The sequence below is a fragment of the Enhydra lutris genome, unplaced genomic scaffold (genome assembly GCF_002288905.1).
Source record: "Enhydra lutris kenyoni isolate GAN:26980312 unplaced genomic scaffold, ASM228890v2 scaffoldscaffold3, whole genome shotgun sequence".
In the NCBI taxonomy this organism is placed as follows: Eukaryota; Metazoa; Chordata; class Mammalia; order Carnivora; family Mustelidae; genus Enhydra; species Enhydra lutris.
Window position 1 is genome coordinate 20933468 of NW_019154087.1, and position 24986 is coordinate 20958453.

Below are 24986 nucleotides of genomic sequence, written 5' to 3' on the forward strand. Positions count from 1 at the left end.
CAGCATCTCCCTGACTCTCATTTTGATATTCAATCTATTACCAAATTCTTGAAGTTTTTCATTCACAGTGACTTTTTTTTAATACTCTAGTCCTCCATTTTACTTTGAAATGGCAATGTTCTATCTCAGGCCTGCACCGACTGTTGACTAGACAACAGTTGTAGCCTCCTGACTAATTTCCTTCTCTCCAGATTTCAATCCAACCCTAATACTGCTACCTAAGTGCTTACAGGGAGGTGCCAGTCTTATCATATGTATTTCCTGCTCAAGAAAATGCAGTGGCTCCTGGTATACTCAGTATTTCTCTCTCCCTCTTTAAGATTTATTTATTTCTGAGAGAGAGAGAGTTCAGGCTCACGGGAATGGGGTAAGGACAGAGGGGAAGCAGACTTCCCACTGAGCAGGGAGCCCAACCCAGGGCTCAATCTCTTTACCTGTGGATCATGACCAGAGCTGAAACCAAGAGTTTCACGCTTAACCAACTGAGCCTCAGACATCACCAGTATTTCTTTTTTAACATTCAGCATAGACTACAGCATTTTAATATGTTTATGAACATACATGTCACCCCATGAAAATATAATAGGAAAGAAAACTATGTTAATCTTTGGTTATGAATGTATATTCATTAATACCTAAAGGTGATACTATGACAGTTATACAAACGACATTGTCTAAAACCTAACAAATGACGACTTAATAAAGTTCTTATCCCCAAAGAGGTCTTAAAATTTTTAATATTTTCCTTCTGATTTTGGGAAACTTGGCAAAAAGAAATGCTTATAAATCATCATGTTTTTATCCAGTATTCCAATGTGAAGGTAATCTTTGTAGCTCAGAAGTCCCCAAAGAAATCTGTCAGTGTGTTTGTCTCCATACTTCTCTCGCCATATATGGCTGAGGGAAGGGTGTGTCTGGGGGGTGAGTGTGTGTGTGCGTCTGTGGGTATGTGTAAACACATTTTGTATCTAACAATTGTCAACACTCAGGACAAAAGGAAGAGATCACCCATCCCAAAGCCTCACCTACATCGTTCTGGACAAGTCTTTGGCGTTTTGAACCATCCAGATTGGCCATTTCGATCACAGACAGCTTGGCATCACACCAATACAATTTGTCAGTTAAGTAATCAATTGTTATTCCACTGGGCCAGACCAGATCAGAACTAGCTATAACCAGTCGGCCAACGCCTTGAAGGGAAGAACTTTCAATTCGTGGCTTAATCCCCATATCAGTCCAGAATAATTTCCTTTAATCAAGAAAGCATACAACAAATAAAATTTGCATGAAAAAAAATTCTTCCATTCTTTCATCACTGAAAACGTCAATGTAAATCACTTTAGAATAAACTGAAGTGGTACACCAAGGAATATAGAAAGTATAGCAGTGTACTCCAGACATGTAATGTTCTCAATAGCAAAAATTATCTTGTCTACATAGAGCATCTTGGACAGGAAATGCTGAATTAAGTCTCAGATCATTGGATAAAGAAGAAATAAAGAAATTAGTTTGAAAAATTGAACTATATTACTAATTGAAAGTGTGTTCAAGAACATATTCTTAAATTAGCATTTCATGCTGCAAAAGGCAACACAATCTTATTAGCCAGTCCCTCTGCTACACATTTAAAAACTCACTATACATGTAAAATTGCAACATAAAAAGAAATAGCATATTTATCAGTTATCTAGTTTTATACAGTGTACTCAGTTAACTTGGCCAATTTTAAGTTACATGAATTGGATGCTGAGGCACATTTTTTTAGGTCAATATGATTCATTATCTTTCATATTGGTTTGTTTAGAGATGGTTATATTCTCACTTTTTAAATCACATGGCTGGCTCCAAATCAATTATCAATTAATGACAGTATATTATTTCCCATAGACCATAATAAAATTCCCATTAGAAATAAAATAGGGCTAGTTTTTAATCCTTGTTTTTTAACAACTAGGAAGGAATCCATTATTTTCCTTAATTCTCTAAACTTAAACCAACATTTTTCGCCAATATGTCAAATTCACGATTACCAACATAGTCCTCTCATCTTTCATGGTTTCTATTTCCAGTTATCTAAATCTAGGAATGACCTATCATTCAAACTCATCTTATGTTTCCTCTAAATAGAATTCATAAGGCATGAAATACGAATACCATCCTTTGTTCAGGAGAGCAATAATGTAGATTTTTAAAGAAAGTAGTTTCGTGGGCTTGCATCTAATTGGTTAATGAATTATAGCCCACTTCTTTTTAAAAAAATTGGCTTAAAAGGAAGGTTATGGGAATAACAAAACTTTTATGTAAGAATAGAAAGTTGAAAGACATAAAAGGATGAGGAAGTCATGCTAGCTATATCATTTCTGAAAGTTTGAACCAATCTCATGGATTTTCTTGATTTCTGACTCCCCTGAACACCTGAGGTCTTACGACAAATTTTGGACACTAGTACATCAAACATGAACTCTCATGACCCCTATGGGAAAGTGCATTATTTTCACAAATACTTACTTGGCCATTGGATGAACAGCAATTCCTCGTGGCTGAGAGAGGTCCTCCTTGATGATTATTTCACGGTGTTTTCCATTTAAATCACTCCCTTCAATGAGAGATTTCCTAAGATGCATGTAATAAAAAGGAGCTTGTTACATGAACTTTACTTTTTAAACAAACATACTCCTTCTCCCTGTTACTTACTGAAATGCAAAGATAGGCATTCTAAACTACCTCCATCACATGTGTTTACCCACATAGCCACATACTCTCAACACAAGTCAAGGTCATCACACATACATACACACATGTCAGGATATACACCCATGAATTCTATTTTTTTTTAAACAGCCTTTTAATCAGCACCCCAGTATTTATCCCACACAATTAAAATACACAGTGCAAGGATAAGGTAAGAGGGGACTGTGTCAGGGGCCTGGCAGGGCCAAAGTCAGGAGTATAAATACCACTGACCCCCTTTTCTTCACAACCTCCCAGCTCCTGCTAAACCCACTGAAAGCCAGAGAGGAGCAGTTCTCTTCTTCATGGTCACAGGTCACAGGGAGGAGAGAGAGTAGGCCTCGAAGGGTGACAGAAGCAGCTAACACAAGGACAGCAGAGGCGAGATTTCTGTTGACTTTGTTTTCTCCCATATGATTCTAAGACAAATAAGAGTACTGAAATATTATTGCTGATCTTTACATTAAAAAAAATAGGGGTGCCTGGGTGGCTCAGTTGGTTAAGTGTCTGCCTTAAGCTCAGGTCACCCTCCCAGGGTCCTGGGATCAAATCCTGCCTTGGGCTTCTTGCTCAGTGGGGAGCCTCCTTCTCCCTCTGCCTGTTGCTCCCCCTGCTTGTGTGGTCTCCCCTGACAAATAAATAAATTTTAAAAATTTAAAAAAAAAACCCTCTGAAATCTGGCAGAGGAGAAAATCCTCATTTCCTGATTTTTCTATTTGTTAAACTGATCTTTATTACAAGTAAGTATTTACTGAGCACCTACAGTGTGTCAAAGATTTGCTGAAGCATTAGAGACAACAGTAAACAAAATCCTGCCTCTGTCCTTATAGAGCTCAGAGTACCACAGGAGAGGTTGAGGGAAGTATAGTCTAGGGAACGTAAAGAATGCAAGTGGCAGACTCAAGACAACGATGCCTTATTCCAGCATGCCTCACCCTGTTTACTAACCTGGGCTTCCAAGCAGCAACCAGGAGCAGGCAGGACCACAGGCTGAGAGGATAAGAACCTTCCCTCCCACCCGTGTCATCTGCTCAGCCTGTTTCCCTACCTGTACACTGGAAAGTATAATTATCTTTAATTCATTCAACCAACATCTGGGAAGGCCTATCCCTTGCTCTTGTGGGCAATGTCCACATAAAACAGGCCTGACCAGAAACACAGGGCAGAACTATTCTCTCCTCCCTGTTCTACTAAACACTAAGGAGGTCTCTGCGTGGTTTACGTGAGTGTACTTTCTAGCCACTCGGTGGGGAAGGGGTTTCATATAGTCCTCCTCATAGTTTCTGTGTGGGAGCGAGGCAAAGGCAAAAATGGCTCAGAGCCTGTGCTGGTCAAGTACATGGTACAAACCACCAACTCAGGGCACTGGATAACTGGAAGCCATTTGCACAACAGAGCCACTCTTAAAAGATAATTCTATTTCCAGATGAAGTGATCCATCGCCAAGGTACTGCCAGCTGGAAGGTATTTTTGAACTCGATGTGTCAACTGTCACTGAGCCTTTCCCTGAGTGGGAGGGAAGGAATTCTGAGGCCACTTGCTTGTGACCAGGGGAGAGAAAACTGTTAGTTCTGATCTCACAGCTACATCATCTCTAAATTCTTACTGTTTTGAGCAGGAGTGAACTGATGAGAATCAAGACGGATGTAAGCTCCTGACGCTGGAGCTGTCTTAGGCAGGATTTCTGGAATTTACTTTCACAGCTCCCCAGGGGCTCACCCAGTAATACACTTCTTTTCATTCAGCCAGAAAGCAAACCTCTAACTCCAGTGTAAGTGATGAGAAAGCAAAGACAAGCATGGACATCTGGGTACACACGAGTTCAAGCAAGACCGTTGATCTAATGCAGCATCTTTCTCTTTTTTTCCATGATCTAATTGGTCTCAATGCCTCTGGGATGCCCCAAAACCCACCCTGTGGACAGGCCAAGATTTGTCCACCCAGAGCCCTGGAAGAGTGATTTATACCTCCCAGGAGGTATAAATCATGAGCAAACATATATTTTTGCCCTCCTAATTCATTTTTGCTGGGCATTTGACTTTAAGAATCAGGATTCCTTAATGCTAAATGATAGCACTGCCAGTAGAATGATCAATTAGCTTCCTTCCTACAGTGAGATGTTAATGTGAGTAGGTCTTTTCCTCAGCCAATATAAACTGTAAGCATCTGCTCTGGTTCTTTCAATTGGCTAAGAGTTACCATATAATCTAATATCATGAGCTTGGAATCTCAATTATTTCAATCCAATTTCTAGCTAATATCGAGGTTTTCAAGCTATAAACCTCTCATTTCCAGACAAATTAAAGGTTTCCTTTTAACAGCTGCCATTAGAGGGAAGAGGACTTAGAAGGGCTTGTTATTACTGAAGTCCGTGAACTAGGGAAGTTGAGGTCTGATTCTCCAGCCCACAGAGGTGCCTGACTATCTCCTGAAGGCATTGTCTTGCAATAGGTACCATGGGGCCATTAATCAAACACTGAAAATTAAAGGTGCCATGCAAATGCAGGAAATATGAGGAGACCTGGCATCCTTGGAGAGGCCAAGAGCGGCTGACATCTGCTGTCAGGATCAATGTTTACCTTTCTGGGAACAGCCGCAGACAAACTCTGTTATTATACACAATTGACATTTTAAAACATCCTTTTAAGTAGGTTCCACACAGAGGAGGCTGTTATTATGATTTTTATCATTACTACAACTAAAACTCCAGATCTACTTCTTGCTGGCTGCTTGCCATTGGGGAAGCTACCTTACCTCTTTAATTCCCAGGTTTTTTCATCTTTAAATTGGGGATAAGAAAACTTACCTTGTTGGGATTCACAGTGTCATGACTATAAAGCTCTTAGGATAACATATGATGCATTTCAGATATTCAATAAATAAATATGCAAAGAATAAAGGAATAAAGATGTGTTTAAGTAAACGAACAAAAATGAATGAATGAATGAAAATGGACTACTGTGAATATAAAAGTACCATGTTATTGATAACTGTACACCATGCCATACATCTGGCTCATTTTTAAAACACCATTTGTCTCCCATGGATTATCCAGACCAAAAAAAATTTCTGGGACATAGGAAAACTACCCCCAGGTCTATAAATCTGTTCCCTGGGACTTCTCCTTCTGGATTGGGACCACTGACTTCCTAGAGGTGAAATCCTAATTAATTCTACCTTCTTTCACTTTAACATAGTTGCATAGGTTGACTACCATTACACTCTGTGGCTTTAAGTGCTCTGATCAAACATCCTAAAGCACAGAGAATTTCTCATACCATCTTGTGACAGCTGCCTGTTCTCTGCGGTTAGCGGCCACTCTCAGAAGCAAGGAGTGGCCCTCAATAGCACAGAGAAAAGACGCAGCCACTTCCTTTCCCTACCCTCCTCCCACCACCACCATTCCTTGGGTTCACACAAGCCACATACACACCAAGCACACCTGCCCCTCTACAGCCAGGGGAGCAGTACGCCCAGAGGACAGGAACAGCCTAGCTTCTCTCTAGTTCTGGGAAAGCCAGCATCAGGGCAAGTAGACCATCTCTCTACTCTCATGAAGACTTGGCTCATAACTCCCACGTTCAGCCTTGCTCCCTCCTTTCATGCTTATTCACGAGGAGACAACATGTGCCTTCTGGTCTGTACAGTGAGGGGGTGGGGCTAGCTGATTCCTGGAGCCTCTTCCAAGCCCTTCCAGGTGTGCACACCCTTCATTTGGCAATTATTTATGCACCACCTTCTTTCTACATCTCTTATACTGATACGTGGAACAAGCATTTGCCCACGTTACTGAGGATATGGGGTATCCAGAGCAGATGCTCAGAGGATGCTCAGTGATTGTATTCAGACAGGCTTTGCCTTTCTCTGATCACAGCCTGAAGATCAAAAGCCTAGGTTCCTTGCTTGGTCCTCACAATTGTCCCTTGGATACAGATCCAGTCTTGATGAAACGAGGACCACCCTGCCTGGTAGTGTGGGGGGAGTGGAGGGAATGTGGACAGCATCAGAGGCATCTTTCCTCCAGTACCACCCAAGTGCCCAGCAATATTCTCTCGGGTTCAAAGCGGAGGCTGAGACTAGCGCTATCACTTATGCCTCATTCCCATCCCACGTGGCTTACAAGTGAAGGAGGAAGCATACCCCCTGTCCGTCCAGTAGAATTTACGCTCAATCCAATCTATGGCAAGACCTTCTGGCACATCTATAGTTTCCTCAATAAGCCTTTCTCGCTGGGAACCATCCATATTAGCTCTCTCTATCCACTTCAGGGCTGTATGGGCGAAATAGATCTACGAAAAAGAACACAGGCATTTCTATCTGATTTGTTTTTAAAAATTAATGTGGAATACATATACAGACATGGTTAGTAAATCTTAAGATCATATAGTGCGACCACTAAGAACTTGGCTTTGGAGATAGACACACTTGCAATGGAATTCCACATTTCACCTCTGCTGCTTCCCAGATGTGAGTAAACATAAGCAGCTTCCTCCAGGTCTCAGACCCTCAGTGTCCTCATTGGTTAAGTGGGGATAATAATATGAATCCAAAAAGGAGATATACCTATATCTGTGTACATTTATATACATATAGATATAGATCTATCCCTATGCCTGGCACATATTTCTATTACTACTGGGTAATTTGTTAAACTTTGATAATTGGTCAATAACCAAGCCATTGTACTTGAACTCTAATGGCTTCTACAGCCTGAAAGGGAGCAACGATGAACAGTTTAGTGGAGGATACAAGCTGGGCTATGTCTTCCACTGCTCAACCCACAGCCCTACACTTCCCTACAAGTCTGGAGACACAGGTTTGTCTCCCAGTTCAGACCCTTCTTTGTTTTAATTGAGTTGGCCAAGTCATTAAAATCTATCTTCTCAACTGGAAAAACGACAAAGTTAAACTAGATATTTGTTAACATTTCTTTCATCTCTAACCATATTTAATTGCATTTTAATTAATCCATCTTCAACAGAACATTAACTTGCAAGTGCAAAGCTCTTTTTCACTCTCCTATGCAGACTAGCCAACGGGTACAAGAATTTTTGTGAGAGTGTTAAAAACTGCCGTGGGTCAGCTGACCATTTAATGATAGCATTTGTGGACTTTAGCTGAGTAGATATATGTACGTAAACTTATAATCAATGATGAGAATGTTCATGAAGTGGTAATTCATTAACCAAAGGGGTATCATCTTTCACTATAGATGAAACAGAAAAGGTTCTATTCCATAAGACAAAAATGGGTACTTCTATTAAAAAACACTAAGCTAGAGCTCTTCTCAAACTCAGGTGTACACCCGAATCACCTGGAAATCTTGTTAAAATGCAGACTCTGCTTCAGAGGTCAGAGGTGGAGCCTGGAAGTCCGCAGTACTAACAAGCCCCAGGCGATAACAATGCCGCCGGTCCAAGGACCCCAGTTTGAAGAGCAGGGACAGGAGAACTTGACAAGGGAAATGAAAAGCAGCCACATGACTGCAAGTTCTTCTAGGTCTCTTTAGTCACCTTATAAATGCTGACTATGTCAGTAAAAAAAAAAAAAAAAAAAAAAACTAGTTCGGTAACAAATGAATCTTGAACTGATTTTGTTCCTATTAGTTATTTTCTTTCTATTAATATAATTCTTCCAGGAAGTCATATAGATTCAGTTCAAGGAAAAGAAAGATTTTTTTTTTGTTAGTGTTTAAGTATAAAGCTTCTCTTTGCAAAAAGAGTCATATTTGGCTACCAAACCATAGCAATTAAACACAACCAATCTGTTTCACTGTCTCCTTTGACCGTTTACCAGACTGCTTCAAATCAGGAAGACACCGAAATACAAAGTTTAAAACTCTAGGAATGAATGCACTATCTAGTCATAACTAAATAATTAATTAATAGCTATGTAAATGTATAACTACCATAGGATTAAACTCCAGAAGACACCATATCATTTCAAGCACATTCTAACCTAGCACAAATATAACCCACCCCAGCCTCCCACCGCTTCCGCTATTGGCAAATAACGGAGAACTTATTTATGGTAGTCCCCCCTGGGTACAGCACTGTGCTAGCCTCCCAACCTCATCTCCAAAGAGGAGACTAAATTTAAGAGCCTACTCAATCATTTCCAATAAAATAGCTGAGTCACAGTAAGAGCCAGGGTAGGGTTATGAGAATAGGAGAGCCCTTAACAGTTCCCAAATTACGCTCCAGTGTCTGTATCTACATTTCTCTGCACCTAATCATTCTGAACTTAGCAGAGGATTTTCAAGTAGCTCAGGTCATCTGCTGGGATAAAATCCTCTACTCTGTCCGTAAGGCATAGCCACCTCTGTTCAACGACAAAGCCATACCTTATTTTCCACGGGGTCGTGATCAAGGGCAAAAACCGTTCCCATCTGCTGGCTGAGCAGGGTTCCATACTCTGTTCCATCAAAATGCAAGCGTCGAATATCTTGAGAATTGGCAAACAGTAAAAATGGCTGTGGTCCTGTTAACCAAATTCAAGTATGCCTCCATTTAAAATATGCCTTGGAACTCAATAAGCACTTCTGACTTCTCCTTTTCATCGTGCCCTCTTTCTGCAGTTCTTACCTACTTAATATCCCACCAGTGTGGTGTAGGTTAAGACCGGGAAGAAGTTTTCTCCTATGAGGAGACATTTTACCAGAATTCCATTTTACTGGATTCCCCTCTGTCTAGGTACCTGCTTTTAAAATGCAAATTACTTATAAAAAGAGCCGGCATTAAATAGCCAGCACCGTAGCTAGATGATGCAAGTCTTAGTGCCATAATCTTCTTGATTCACACATATGGAAACATATTAATGTTAGCAGATATTATTAATTCATGTCGGGATAAATACACTTCTCTGACCCGGGCACTTCTGAAAGGGGGGCATTATTATTCGAGTTATTAACAAGACCCCTGATAATTTTCGAGTTCAGATTATGCTATATTCACGAAGGCCCTGAGAACTTAAGAGTATTGGGGTCTAAGGCAAACTTTGCAGGCTCCTCATTATGTTACCCCAGATTATAAGCATAATGAACCTCAGGAGAGATAACATCAATTTGATATAAATCTAGGAATCCAAGGTTGTTGAAGGACACAGGAGATAGAATGTCAGCAGATGAAAAAATTATTCAAGCATTCAACTGCATATTAAATCTTGACATAAAAAGGACAGAATTTGTCAAAGTATTATGACTGTTACATTCTCTGAAGAGATGGAAGTCAAATCAATCAACAAATATTTATTAAACTCCTCTAAACTATGAAGTCTTTTAAAACAGTTCTGGTCATGATTTTCGCATATACTGGAATGCCATACTTGATGTAATGGCAAATCTTTGCTGAGTGCTGATAAACTAGAAACATTCCTCAAAAATATAATTATTTATTTATGTGATTCTTATTTATATTGACAATGTGATTCATTTTCTGTTTCCAGAAAAATAAAAAAATCAGACGCTCCACTCAGAAGCCAAACACAATTTAATTCCCCATCTTTCTCAATAAAGTGTTCTCATATAATCTTTTTGCAGAGATACACTTTCAAACATCCACAACACTAACCTGATGCCACACAGCTTTTTTTGTCCAGTTGTAGGTCATACCCAGGAAAGCAACCACATTCCCAGGAGACTGGGCTGAGAGGGAGGCAGAGCTGGCTACACCCACCATTATCAGGTGATGAACAGCCTATGAGAACAAGCACTTGCTGATGACACCATGTCATTCAAAAATATAACAATTTTTCATCAAAACATTGAGGGAGCCCAATATGTGAGGGTTTTTAAAACCATTTCCACAATATTTTATACTGCTGCAATCAAGGTCATTTTTCAGAGACTAGGAGGAAATTTGTCACCATATTCTATTTTCCTTTAACCTTATAGCTTGAATGTTAACCCTTCACATGGCAACAGCCCCTGTCCTCCGTTCTACCACTGAGTTTGAAGACCAGTGCGCTGACAGCGGCTGGAATAAGGAATATATTTTGATGAGTTTGACAACTGGTTCAACTCTTGCTAGTGAGTAATATATTTTCTTCTCACATATATTTTTGGACTCGTGAATTTTTTTGCTTTCTTTGTTTTTTAAAAAAGCCACATATAGCTCTTATGCTAACTCTAAGTTACATCTAGCCTGCTATATGCTTAAGTCTCTATGAAGATGAAGTAGAGAGGTATTTGTTAGTTGCAAGGAATAGGCTAAAAACTCTGCACCCATCATCTTGTTCGATGCTGGCCACAAATCCAGGAAGCAGGGCTGACTAACTTCTACAGATGAAAAAAATGAGACTAAAGAAGGGCAAGTAACTAGTCCAAAATAACACTGCTACCAACAGGTAGTACTACCTCAGAGCTGTCTGATTTCAAAGCCCTTGCCCTTAACTACTACACCATGCTGTCTAAAACAGAAAATATGTCAACAAAAACCTGATATAAATGTATATGTTACTCTGTTGCACAAATATCTTTTAATGTGTAATGTTGGAAAGTCTCTTCTCCTTTACAAATAAGATCAATCTTTAGGTGTCACTCCAAAAACTAATGTTTGCAAACAAACAAAAGGTCAATAAACTTACCACTACATGTTTTTCCATCTGTCTCAAGCACTGAGCCTTCAGGACAGAAACATACGGGACCATCTGATGTCAGAACACAGTCATAGCTACACTTGGATATATTGCTTGGACAGGAAATTAATTCTAATTAATGAAGAAGCATAAGGTCAAGATTAGTGTTAAATCAGATTTGTGAAAATTTAGCAAAATCAACTGCTAACAAAAATGCTATGCTAAAAAGAGTAAGTTAAATCAAGGATCAGACATTTATGAAATGCTATGGTAAGAGAGATGTAAAAATAAAGAAGGATCTCAAATCTAAAAAAATTAAAGAAAGACCTTATTTTGGAAAGTGCTTCTAGCTTCCTCTAAGTTTCTTTTATGTCCAATATTTTCAAAGTTACTAGTCATCAAAATATTTTTTTGAAAGATTTTATTTATCTATTTGACAGAGAGAGAGCACAAGTAGGCAGAGAGGCAGGCAAAGAGAGAGGAGGAAGAAGGCTCCCCGCCGAGCAGAGATCCCGATGCAGGGCTCGATCCCAGGACTCTGGGATCATGACCCGAGCCGAAGGCAGAGGCTTTAACCCACTGAGCCACCCAGGTGCCCCAGTCATCAAAATATTTTAAATGGAACTTAAATGGTTTACAAGTTCATCTGGAAAACTACTTGTATATGTAAAAAAAAAAAATGAAGAACATTGTATGAGTGTGGTTAGGTGTAGGAAGAGAATGAGAGGCTCTGAACAAACATCAAAATGTATCATAAAGGAGCATTAACTAAATGAGTGCAGGATTAGACAGAGAGGATAGAAACAGATAGAAACAGAACCAGATAGAAAACTCAATTTAGAAAAGACTCAAGTATGTATAAGAATGTAGTATGTAATAGAGGGTTTTTTTTTTAAAGATTTATTTATTTATTTGAGAGAGAGCGAGCATGAGCGCATGCATGCATGAGTTGCAGGAGTGGGAGGGGACAGAATCTTCAAGTGGACTCCCTGCTGAGCACAGAGCCTCATGCAATCCCAGGACCCATGAGATCATGACCTGAGCCAAAACCAAGAGTCCAGATGCTTAACTGATTGAGCCACCTAAGGGCCCCTGTGGTAATGTTATTTTAAACCATGGAGCATGTGAAAGATCATCTGATATGGCACAGAAATAACCGAGAAACGATTTGAGGCAAAAGTTAAACCCCTACCTTACACCATACATCAAAATAAATTCCAAGTAAATCAAAGATTAAAATATAAAATATGTGTACCATAGAGGTCTTAGAAGTTTTGACAATCAAGTGAGATTATGCATGACATGCTTGGCACGCAGTGGATTCCATAACAGATTAACATCATGCACTTATGTATATTTGCAACAGGTAAATCACATGGTATGAGAAGAAGGGCAAATTCCACAGACAAGCACAAATGTGCTTGATTTCCAAAAAACTCATTACCATCTATCTATTTTTAAAAGCCTCAAATGCCATAAGCACTTTGACACTCAGACTGACCTATTCACTATCATCTCTGAAACAGGACTAGACAATATACATGGTTTTAAACATTAATTTCTACTTAGCTATGTTAGTAGATTCAATAAGAAATCTATAGGAGGGACCTGAGTATGTGATCCTAAATTGAAAATGGGTGTGTCTGTATACATTCATAGCATATTTCTCTTTTTATTTATTTTATTTTTTTATTTTTTAAGATTTTATTTATTTTTTTGACAGAGATAGAGCACAAGTAGGGGGAGCAGCAAGCAGAGGAAGAGGGAGAAGTAGGCTCCCTGCTGAGCAGGGAGCCCAATGTGGGGCTCGATCCCAGAATCCTGGGATCATGACCTGAGCTGAAGGCAGCCGCTTAACTAACTGAGCCACCCAGGTGTCCCCATATTTCTCTTTTTAAAAAGTGTATTCCTAGCTCTGATGCCCCAAAAGGATAGACACAATGACTAACTTAATAGCAGGTATGTTCTCTAAATATAATTTTCTCATTAAAAAGGAGCACTGCTCTTTAAGAAATTGCAAATACCACGTCTAGAACAGAGAATATACAAGATAAGCCTGGAAAGTATGTCCTATGAGATAACAAGGCAACTTTTGAAGACTACTGGGGTCTTTGAAGAGGCTCCCACTGGCCAAGGAGAAAACAATTTGCTCATCGGTAAGGACAACAACTGTGATAGGTTGAACCATATTAAAAATGTTAAACACCCATGACTTCATAATAATTAATTTTTAAAAAACACTCACCATTCATCTTTGGAAAATGTTAAGGAACCATATCATTTACTTATATAAATAAAGGAAGAAAAAAAAATTCAACATTTATCTTGATTTTAATGTAAGAATTCTATCTTGAGAGGGGAGGAGTCAAGATGGCGGAGAAGTAGCAGGCTGAGATTACTTCAGGTAGTGGGAGATCAGCTAGATAGCTTATCTAAAGATTGCAAACACCTACAAATCCAGTGGGAGATCCAAGAGAAGAAGAACAGCAATTCTAGAAGCAGAAAATCAACCACTTTCTGAAAGGTAGGACTGGCGGAGAAGTGAATCCAAAGCGACGGGAAGATAGACCGCGGGGGGAGGGGCCGGCTCCCGGCAAGCAGCGGAGCAATGGAGCACAGAATCAGGACTTTTAAAAGTCTGTTCCGCTGAGGGACATCACTCCAGAGGCTTAACCGGGGTGAAGCCCACGCAGGGTCAGAGTGGCCTCAGGTCCCGCAGGGTCACAGAAGGATCGGGGGTGTCTGAGTGTCGCAGAGCTTACAGGTATTAGAACAGGGAAGCCGGCTACAGAGACAGAGCCGAGGAGTGAGCTCTAAGCTCGGGGTTACCTTGAACTGGTCGCAGGCTCGGTCAGCTCGGAGCGCGGCCAGAGGCCAGGGTGATGGGAGTAATTGGGCGCTGTTCTCTGAGGGCGCACTGAGGAGTGGGGCCCCGGGCTCTCGGCTCCTCTGAGCCAGAGACTGGGAGGCCGCCATCTTCATTCCCGTCCTCCGGAACTCTATGGAAAGAGCTCAGGGAACAAAAGCTCCCGAAAGCAAACCCGAGGGGATTACTCAGCCCGGCCCCTGGTAAGGGCGGTGCAACTCCACTAAGGGCAAAGACACTTGAGAATCACTACAACAGGCCCCTCCCCCAGAAGATCAACAAGAAACCCAGCCAGGACCAAGTTCACCTACCAAGGAGTGCAGTTTCAATACCAAGGAGAGCAGCGGAATTCCAGAGGAGGAGAAAGCAAAGCACGGAACTCATGGCTTTCTCCCCATGATTCTTCAGGCTTGCAGTTAATTTAATTTTTTTTTCTTTTTCAATTTTTTTTCTCTTCTTCTGCTAAATTTTTTTAACTTTTACCCTTTTCTTTTTTAACGTTTTTTAACTAGTTTATCTAATATATATATATTTTTTTTTCCTTTTTATATTTTTTCTTTATTCGTTTTCTTCTTTTAATTGTTTCATTTTTTTCTTCTTTCTGAACCTCTTTTTATCCCCTTTCTCCCCCCTCACGATTTGGGATCTCTTCTGATTTGGTTAAAGCATATTTTCCTGGGGTTGTTGCCACCCTTTTAGTATTTTACTTCCTCCTTCATATACTCTTATCTGGACAAAATGACAAGGTGGAAAAATTCACCACAAAAAAAAGAACAAGAGGCAGTACCGAAGGCTAGGGATCTTATCAATACAGACATTGGTAATATGTCAGATCTAGAGTTCAGAATGACGATTCTCAAGGTTCTAGCCAGGCTAGAAAAACGCATGGAAGATATTAGAGAAACCCTCTCTGGAGAGATAAAAGCCCTTTCTGGAGAAATAAAAGAACTAAAATCTAACCAAGTTGAAATCAAAAAAGCTATTAATGAGGTGCAATCAAAAATGGAGGCTCTCACTGCTAGGATAAATGAGGCAGAAGAAAGAATTAGCGATATAGAAGACCAAATGACAGAGAATAAAGAAGCTGAGCGAAAGAGGGACAAACAGCTACTGGACCACGAGGGGAGAATTCGAGAGATAAGTGACACCATAAGATGAAACAACATTAGAATAATTGGGATTCCAGAAGAAGAAGAAAGAGAGAGGGGAGCAGAAGGTATATTGGAGAGAATTATTGGAGAGAATTTCCCCAATATGGCAAAGGGAACAAGCATCAAAATCCAGGAGGTTCAGAGAACCCCCCTCAAAATCAATAAGAATAGGTCCACACCCCGTCACCTAATAGTAAAATTTACAAGTCTTAGTGACAAAGAGAAAATCCTGAAAGCAGCCCGGGAAAAGAAGTCTGTAACATATAATGGTAAAAATATTAGATTGGCAGCAGACTTATCCACAGAGACCTGGCAGGCCAGAAAGAGCTGGCATGATATATTCAGAGCACTAAACGAGAAAACCATGCAGCCAAGAATACTATATCCAGCTAGGCTATCATTGAAAATAGAAGGAGAGATTAAAAGCTTCCAGGACAAACAAAAACTGAAAGAATTTGCAAACACCAAACCAGCTCTACAGGAAATATTGAAAGGGGTCCTCTAAGCAAAGAGAGACCCTAACAGTAGTAGATCAGAAAGGAACAGAGACAATATACAATAACAGTCACCTTACAGGCAATATAATGGCACTAAATTCATATCTCTCAATACTTACCCTGAATGTGAATGGGCTAAATGCCCCAATCAAAAGACACAGGGTATCAGAATGGATAAAAAAACAAAACCCATCTATATGTTGCCTACAAGAAACTCATCTGAAACCCGAAGACACCTCCAGATTTAAAGTGAGGGGGTGGAAAACAATTTACCATGCTAATGGACATCAGAAAAAAGCAGGAGTGGCAATCCTTATATCAGATCAATTAGATTTTAAGCCAAAGACTATAATAAGAGATGAGGAAGGACACTATATTATACTCAAAGGATCTGTCCAACAAGAAGATCTAACAATTTTAAATATCTATGCCCCTAACGTGGGAGCAGCCAACTGTATAAACCAATTAATAACAAAATCAAAGAAACACATCGACAATAATACAATAATCGTAGGGGACTTTAACACTCCCCTCACTGAAATGGACAGATCATCCAAGCAAAAGATCAACAAGGAAATCAAGGCCTTAAATGACACACTGGACCAGATGGACATCACAGATATATTCAGAACATTTCATCCCAAAGCAACAGAATACACATTCTTCTCTAGTGCACATGGAACATTCTCCAGAATAGATCACATCCTCGGTCCTAAATCAGGTCTCAACCGGTATGAAAAGATTGGGATCATTCCCTGCATATTTTCAGACCACAATGCTCTGAAGCTAGAACTCAATCACAAGAGGAAATTTGGAAAGAACCCAAATACATGGAGACTAAACAGCATCCTTCTAAAGAATGAATGGGTCAACCAGGAAATTAAAGAAGAGTTGAAAAAATTCATGGAAACAAATGATAATGAAAACACAACGGTTCAAAATCTGTGGGACACAACAAAGGCAGTCCTGACAGGAAAATATATAGCGGTACAAGCCTTTCTCAAGAAACAAGAAAGGTCCCAGGTACACAACCTAACCCTACACCTAAAGGAGCTGGAGAAAGAACAAGAAAGAAACCCTAAACCCAGCAGGAGAAGAGAAATCATAAAGATCAAAGCAGAAATCAATGAAATAGAAACCAAAAAAACAATAGAACAAATCAACGAAACTAGGAGCTGGTTCTTTGAAAGAATTAATAAGATCGATAAACCCCTGGCCAGACTTATCAAAAAGAAAAGAGAAAGGACCCAAATAAATAAAATCATGAATGAAAGAGGAGAGATCACAACGAACACCAAAGAAATACAGACAATTATAAGAACATACTATGAGCAACTCTACGCCAACAAATTTGACAATCTGGAAGAAATGGATGCATTCCTAGAGACATATAAACTACCACAACTGAACCAGGAAGAAACAGAAAGCCTGAACAGACCCATAACCAGTAAGGAGATTGAAACAGTCATCGAAAATCTCCAAACAAACAAAAGCCCAGGGCCAGGCGGCTTCCCGGGGGAATTCTACCAAACATTTAAAGAAGAACTAATTCCTATTCTCCTGAAACTGTTCCAAAAAATAGAAATGGAAGGAGAACTTCCAAACTCATTTTATGAGGCCAGCATCACCTTGATCCCCAAACCAGACAAGGATCCCATCAAAAAAGAGAACTACAGACCAATATCCTTGATGAACACAGATGCAAAAATTCTCACCAAAATACTAGCCAATAGGATTCAACAGTACATTAAAAGGATTATTCACCACGACCAAGTGGGATTTATTCCAGGGCTGCAAGGTTGGTTCAACATCCATAAATCAATCAATGTGGTACAACACATTAATAAAAGAAAGAACAAGAACCATACGATACTCTCAATAGATGCTGAAAAAGCATTTGACAAAGTACAGCATCCCTTCCTGATCAAAACTCTTCAAAGTGTAGGGATAGACGGCACATACCTCAATATTATCAAAGCCATCTATGAAAAACCCACCGCAAATATCATTCTCAATGGAGAAAAACTGAAAGCTTTTCCGCTAAGGTCAGGAACACGGCAGGGATGTCCATTATCACCACTGCTATTCAACATAGTACTAGAAGTCCTAGCCTCAGCAATGAGACAACAAAAGGAAATTAAAGGCATCCATATCGGCAAAGAAGAAGTCAAACTATCACTCTTTGCAGATGATATGATACTATATGTGGAAAACTCAAAAGACTCCATTCCAAAACTGCTAGAACTTGTACAGGAATTCAGTAAAGTGTCAGGATATAAAATCAATGCACAGAAATCAGTTGCATCTCTATACACCAACAACAAGACAGAAGAAAGAGAAATTAAGGAGTCAATCCCATTTACAATTGCACCCAAAACTATAAAAGATACTTAGGAATAAACCTAACCAAAGAGGCTAAGAATCTATACTCAGAAAACTATAAAGTACTCATGAAAGAAATTGAGGAAGACACAAAGAAATGGAAAAATGTTCCATGCTCCTGGATTGGAAGAATAAATATTGTGAAAATGTCTATGCTACCTAAAGCAATCTACACATTTAATGCAATTCCTATCAAAGTACCATCCATTTTTTTCAAAGAAATGGAACAAATAATCCTAAAATTTATATGGAACCAGAAAAGACCTCGAATAGCCAAAGCAATATTGAAAAAGAAAGCCAAAGTTGGTGGCATCACAATTCCGGACTTCAAGCTCTATTACAAAGCTGTCATCATCAAGACAGCATGGTACTGGCACAAAAACAGACACATAGATCAATGGAACAGAATAGAGAGCCCAGAAATAGACCCTCAACTCTATGGTCAACTAATCTTCGACAAAGCAGGAAAGAATGCCAATGGAAAAAAGAGAGCCTCTTCAATGTTGGGAAAATTGGACAGCCACATGCAGAAAAATGAAATTGGATCATCTCCTTACTCCACACATGAAAATAGACTCAAAATGGATGAAGGACCTCAATGTGAGAAAGGAATCCATCAAAATCCTTGAGGAGAAAACAGGCAGCAACCTCTTCGACCTCAGCCGCAGCAACATCTTCCTAGGAACATCGCCAAAGACAAGGGAAGCAAGGGCAAAAATGAACTATTGGGATTTTATCAAGATCAAAAGCTTTTGCACAGCAAAGGAAACAGTTAACAAAACCAAAAGACAACTGACAGAATGGGAGAAGATATTTGCAAACGACATATCAGATGATAAAGGGCTAGTGTCCAAAATCTATAAAGAACTTAGCAAACTCAACACCCAAAGAACAAATAATCCAATCAAGAAATGGGCAGAGGACATGAACAGACATTTCTGCAAAGAAGAAATCCAGATGGCAAACAGACACATGAAAAAGTGCTCCACATCACTCGGCATCAGGGAAATACAAATCAAAACCACTATGAGATATCACCTCACACCAGTCAGCATGGCTAAAATTAACAAGTCAGGAAATGACAGATGCTGGCAAGGATGCAGAGAAAGGGGAACCCTCCTACATTGTTCATGGGAATGTAAGCTGGTGCAACCACTCTGGAAAACAGCATGGAGGTTCCTCAAAATGTTGAAAATAGAACTACCCTATGACCCAGCAATTGCACTACTAGGTATTTATCCTAAAGATACAAACGTAGTGATCCGAAGGGGCACGTGCACCCGAATATTTATAGCAGCAATGTCTACAATAGCCAAACTATGGAAAGAACCTAGATGTCCATCAACAGACGAATGGATAAAGAAGAAGTGGTATATATACACAATGGAATACTACGCAGCCATCAAAAGAAATGAAATCTTGCCATTTGCGATGATGTGGATGGAACTAGAGGGTATCATGCTTAGCGAAATAAGTCAATCGGAGAAAGACAACTATCATACGATCTCCCTGATATGAGGGAGAGGAGATGCAACATGGGGGGTTAAGGGGGTAGGAGAAGAGTAAATGAAACAAGATGGGATTGGGAGGGAGACAAACCATAAGTGACTCTTAATCTCACAAAACAAACTGAGGGTTGATGGGGGGAGGGGGGTTGGGAGAGGGGAGTGCGGTTATGAACATTGGGGAGGGTATGTGCTATGGTGAGTGCTGTGAAATGTGTAAACCTGGCAATTCACAGACCTGTACCCCTGGGGATAAAATTATATTATATGTTTAAAAAAAATAAAATTAATTTAAAAAAAAGAATTCTATCTTGAGGTAACAAAAAAGCTAATGAGAGAAAGTGCTCTTTATGTAGCACAACTAAGACTAAATAATATAACTAGATCTCACCATTTGAAACCCTTGGTGAAGTCACGGACCTATATATTATTGTTAATGGCCACCACAACCATTCATTGAAAGACCATTGGACTCTGGTCACTCCCAACCATCTTAGTGTCTTCTCTTGTTTGAAAACTGTCCTCTACCTAAGGCAGGAAGATGGTGTCCTCATAGGACAAGAAAAAGTTGCGGGAATAGATCAACTCTAGGCTCCAGCCCATTATGAAGAGTGGAAAGTGCATACTGCAGTACAAGAAAACTCTGAAAATGATTAGACAAGGCAAACAAAACCGGTCATCCTCACCAACAACTGTTGCCCAGCCTTGCAGAAATCTAAAATAGAGTACTGTGCCATGTTGGCCAAAACTAGTATCCATCACTACAGTGACAATAACATTAAATTAGGCACAGCATGTGGAAACTCTCAGAGAGGTCATAACACACTAGCTGTAAATGACCCAAGTGATTTTGATATCTTCAGAATTATGTCCAAATAGCTTTCATGGAAGGCATCAGAGTAAGAAGATACGAAGCTCACCTCATCCTATGGATACACCTAGATAACACCCATATCAGGGTAAATAACCCAGAAAACAACCTGAAGACTGTGGGAGACAACCTCTCCACAGCTAGTTGTAGAGACATGGCTGGGAACAAACTGACATGGCAAGACATCCCTTGGGAGGGAGTGTCACTCCAAGCATGAAGAATGAGGAAGAGCAGACCCCATCACAGCCACCCTAGGCACAGGGGGACCCACCCTGGGAAGATGAAGCCCCATAACATTTAGCTATGAAAACCAGAGGGTCTTGGCTCAACACCAGGACCTTTCGATACCAGTAGGCTCAGCTCTGGGAGAGCTGGAAGGCAAGGGGAAACTGAATCCCTACCTTTAAAGAGATAACATGACACAGAGCCTCAGGGAGATACAGCATAGAAGCAGCAGTGAGAAAAACACCTGGAGTGTACAAGAAGGAGATTTATTTACTAATCTCAGAATGTTCACAGGAGGGGCAAGGATCTTCAGGTGACTTCTTCAAGAATAAAAGAGCTGGCTAGTGCTATTTCTCTCCCCTACCCCCTGGCCCAGATACACAGACACCTATGCAAGCCAGTAGTGCCAACACTCTCCATCTAGCTTACTAACAACACACCTTGCCCCCCTCTCTCCTGTGGAACCTCTACTGCATCTAACCTGCCCTAGGCAAGCGTTCCAAGTGGCTCCACAACATTGCCTTTATGCAAGCAGCCCAGTCAGGGGTCAGCCCCACTCCAAAGTGACTCCTGTTCTGAGGAGAGGGGAAGATAACCACACACACCAGTTTGACTGCAACTCCAGCAGCAGGCTGGGGACAGAAATCGAGTCTGACTGCAAGCTCCAGCCACCACTGAAAGCCTCTCAGGAGACAACACAGGGAGAGTACCCTGCAGTATGGTGCAGCCACAGCTCTGGCAAACATCTGTTGTGACCCAACTCAATCACAAAGTGGCCCCAGACTGGCCCATTAATAACACAGGGGTCAAGGATGTACACAGTCATGATTATATTTATTCAATACTGGAAATCCTAGCCACAGCAATTAGACAACAAATTGGTAGGGAAGAAGAAAAACTCTCACCACTTGTAGATGACATGATACTATATAGGGAAAACCCCAAAGACTCCATCAATAAACTATTCAAACTAATAAATGAATTCAGTAAAGTCACAGGACACAAAATCAATGTACAGAAATCTCTTGCATTCCTACATACTAATAATGAAGCTACAGAAAGTGAAATTAAGAAAAACAAATCACATTCACAATTGCACCAAAACCAATAAAATGTCTAGGAATAAATTTAACCAAAGAGGTGAGAAACCTGTACTCTAAAAACTATAAAACATGGATAAAAACAAATTCAAGATGACACAAAGAAATAGAAAGACATTCCATGCTCATGGATTGGAAGAATGACTATTGTTAAAATGACTATACTACCCAAAACAATCTACAGATTTAATGTAACCCCTGTCAAAATACCAATAGCATTTTTCACAGAATGAAACTAAAACAAATAATCCTGACATTTGTGTGGATCACGAAAAGACTGAATAGCCAAAGCAACCTTGAAAACAAAAAACAAAACTGGAGATCACAATCCCAGATTTCAAGATATACTAAAATACTGTAGTGATCAAAATAGTGTGGTGCTGGCATACATATAGACACATAGATCTATAGAACAGAATAGAGAACCCAGAAATAAACCCACAACTATATTGTCAACAATCTTCAACAAAGGAGTCAGGAATATACAATGGGAAAAAAGACAGTCTTTTCAACAAATGGTGTTGGGACACCATGGTGTTGGACAGCTATATGTAAAAGAATGAAATTGGACCACTCTTTTCCACTATCTACAAAAATAAATTCAAATGGACTAAAGACCTAAACGTGAGACCTGAATCCATAAATATCCTTAAAGAGAGCAGAGGCAGTAATTTTTCTGACATTGGCCACAATGACATTTTTTAATAGATATGTCTCCTAAGGCAAGGAAAACAAAAGCAAAAATAAACTATTGGGACTATACTAAAGAAAAAGTTTCTGCACAGCAAAGGAAACAATCAACAAAACAAAAAAAAAAAACGACTGAATGGGAAATATATTTGTAAGTGACATATCTAATAACGGGTTAGTATCTAAAATATATAAAGAACTGATACAACTCAATACCCAAAAACCAAATAATCCAGTTTAAAAACAGTCATAAGACATAAGCAGATAATTCTCCAAAGAAGACACACAGCTGGCCAACAGACACATGAAAAGATGCTGAATATCACTCATCATCAGGGAAATACAAATAAAAACAATGAGATATCACCTCACACCTGTCAGAATAGCACTACAGGATATTTACTCAAAAAAATACAAAAACACTAATTTAAAGGGATACATGTACCCCTATGTTTATTGCAGCATTAGTTACAATAGCCAAATTATGGAAGCAGCCTAGGTACCCATCAATAGGTAAATGGATAAAGAACTGTGTGTGTGTGTGTGTGTGTGTGTGTGTGTGTGTGTGTGTGTAATGGAATATTACTCAGCCATAAAAAAGAATGAAATCTTGCCATTTGCAATGACACGGATGGAGCTAGAGAGAACAATGCTAAGCAAAATAGGTCAGAGAAAGATGAACACCAAATGATTTCACTCTTATGTAGAATATAAGAATCAAAACAAATGAACAAAGGAAAAAAAGAGAGAAAGACAAACCAGGAAACAGACTATTAACTACAGAGAACAAACTGATGGTTACCAGAGGGGAGTTGGGTTGAGATTTGGGTCAAATAGGTGATAGGGATTAAAGAGTACACTTATCATGACCAACAAAAACAAACAAACAAACAAAAACACAGAAACAAAATCCTTTCCACAACAGGTGAAGAGGTGAAAAGAGCCATTGCTGATAATTGAGCAAAAGGCAAACAAGTCTCAGTCACAACAACAGGGCACACCTGACACACATAGAAGACACCCCTAAAGTGCCAGTTTCTGGTGAACAAGGGACACTGCAGAGCACTACAGGACCTCTTCTTCATAAGACCACTACTTTTGAGAGCAGGAGACATAGATGACTTTCCTAACACACAGAAATAGAAATGGGGCATCTGTGTGTTGCAGTTGGTTGAGCATCCAGCTCTTAGTTTTGGCTCAGGTCATGATCTCAGGATTGTGGGATCAAGTTCCACATGGAGCTCTACACTCAGCATGCAGTCTGCTTCAATGCTTTCTTCCTCTGTCCCTCCCACTCACGCTCTCTCCCTTTTCAAAATAAATAAATAAAAAGCTTAATTAAAAAAAAAAAGAAATAGATGCAGAGAGTTAGACAAAGTGAGGAGCTGGAGGAATATATCTCAATTGAAAAAAAAAACAGGACAAAATCACAGCAAGAGAAATAAACAAAAATAGAGATAAGCAATATGTCTAATAAAGCATTAAATGTAGTGGTCATAAAGATAGTCACTGGACTCAAGAAAAAGAGTGGATTATCTCAGTGAGATCCTCAACAAAGATAAAGAAAATATAAAAAAGAATCAATCAGAGATCAAGAACTCAATAACTGAAATAATAATACACTAGAGGGAATAAATAATAGACTAGAGGAAGTAAAAAAAAAATGGATCAGTGAGCTGGAGAACAAGGTAATGGAAAGCAGTAAACCTGTAAAGGAGAAAGAAAAAAGAATAATAAAAAATGAGAACAGGTTAAGGGAACTCAGTGATACCATCAAGCCTAATAACATTTACATTATGGGAATCTCAGAAGGAGAAGAGAGAGAAAGGGGGCAAAAAATTTATTTGAAGAAATAATTGCTATAAACTTCCCAAATCTGGGGAAGTAAACAGATATCCATATTCAAGAGATAGAGAAGGCCCCTAGCAACATCAACCCAAGGAAGTCCAAATAAAAACCAGTAATAATTAAAATGGCAAAAAGTACTGATAAAGAGAGAATTTTAAAAGGAACAAGAGAAAAAAAAAAAACAAAACAGTTACATACAGGGGAAACCCCATAAAGCTATCAGCTGATTTTTTAGCAGAAACTCTGCAGGACAGAAGAAAGTTGCATAATATATTCAAACTGCTGAAAGACTATAAAAAGAGACAAACAAGGACTCTACATAATCATTAAGGGACTAATCCAACAAAAAGATTAATAATTGTAAATATTTATGCACCCAACAAATACATAAAGCGGCTAATAACAAACATAAGGGAAATACTCAATTGTAATACAATAATAGTGGGGAATTTTAACAACCCATTTATGTCAATGGCTAGATCATCCAAACAGAAAATCAATAAGGAAACAGTGGCATTGTTAACACATCAGATCGCATGGATCTGAC

General features: G+C 39.5%; 1 protein-coding gene across 4 annotated transcripts in view; it reads right to left on the reverse strand.

The window, feature by feature from the left end:
• LOC111156359 (epidermal growth factor) overlaps nucleotides 1-24986 on the reverse strand; it is a 100971-nt gene that overhangs the window by 31748 nt on the left and 44237 nt on the right. For all 4 annotated transcript variants that reach the window (XM_022517157.1, XM_022517186.1, XM_022517175.1 and 1 more), the window contains 6 exons: nucleotides 11314-11436; nucleotides 10299-10424; nucleotides 9074-9210; nucleotides 6871-7019; nucleotides 2509-2613; nucleotides 1026-1249 (listed from right to left, as the gene is read on the reverse strand). In XM_022517157.1, coding sequence (XP_022372865.1) covers nucleotides 1026-1249; nucleotides 2509-2613; nucleotides 6871-7019; nucleotides 9074-9210; nucleotides 10299-10424; nucleotides 11314-11436 — 864 coding nt within the window. The remainder of the gene's footprint in view (nucleotides 1-1025; nucleotides 1250-2508; nucleotides 2614-6870; nucleotides 7020-9073; nucleotides 9211-10298; nucleotides 10425-11313; nucleotides 11437-24986) is intronic.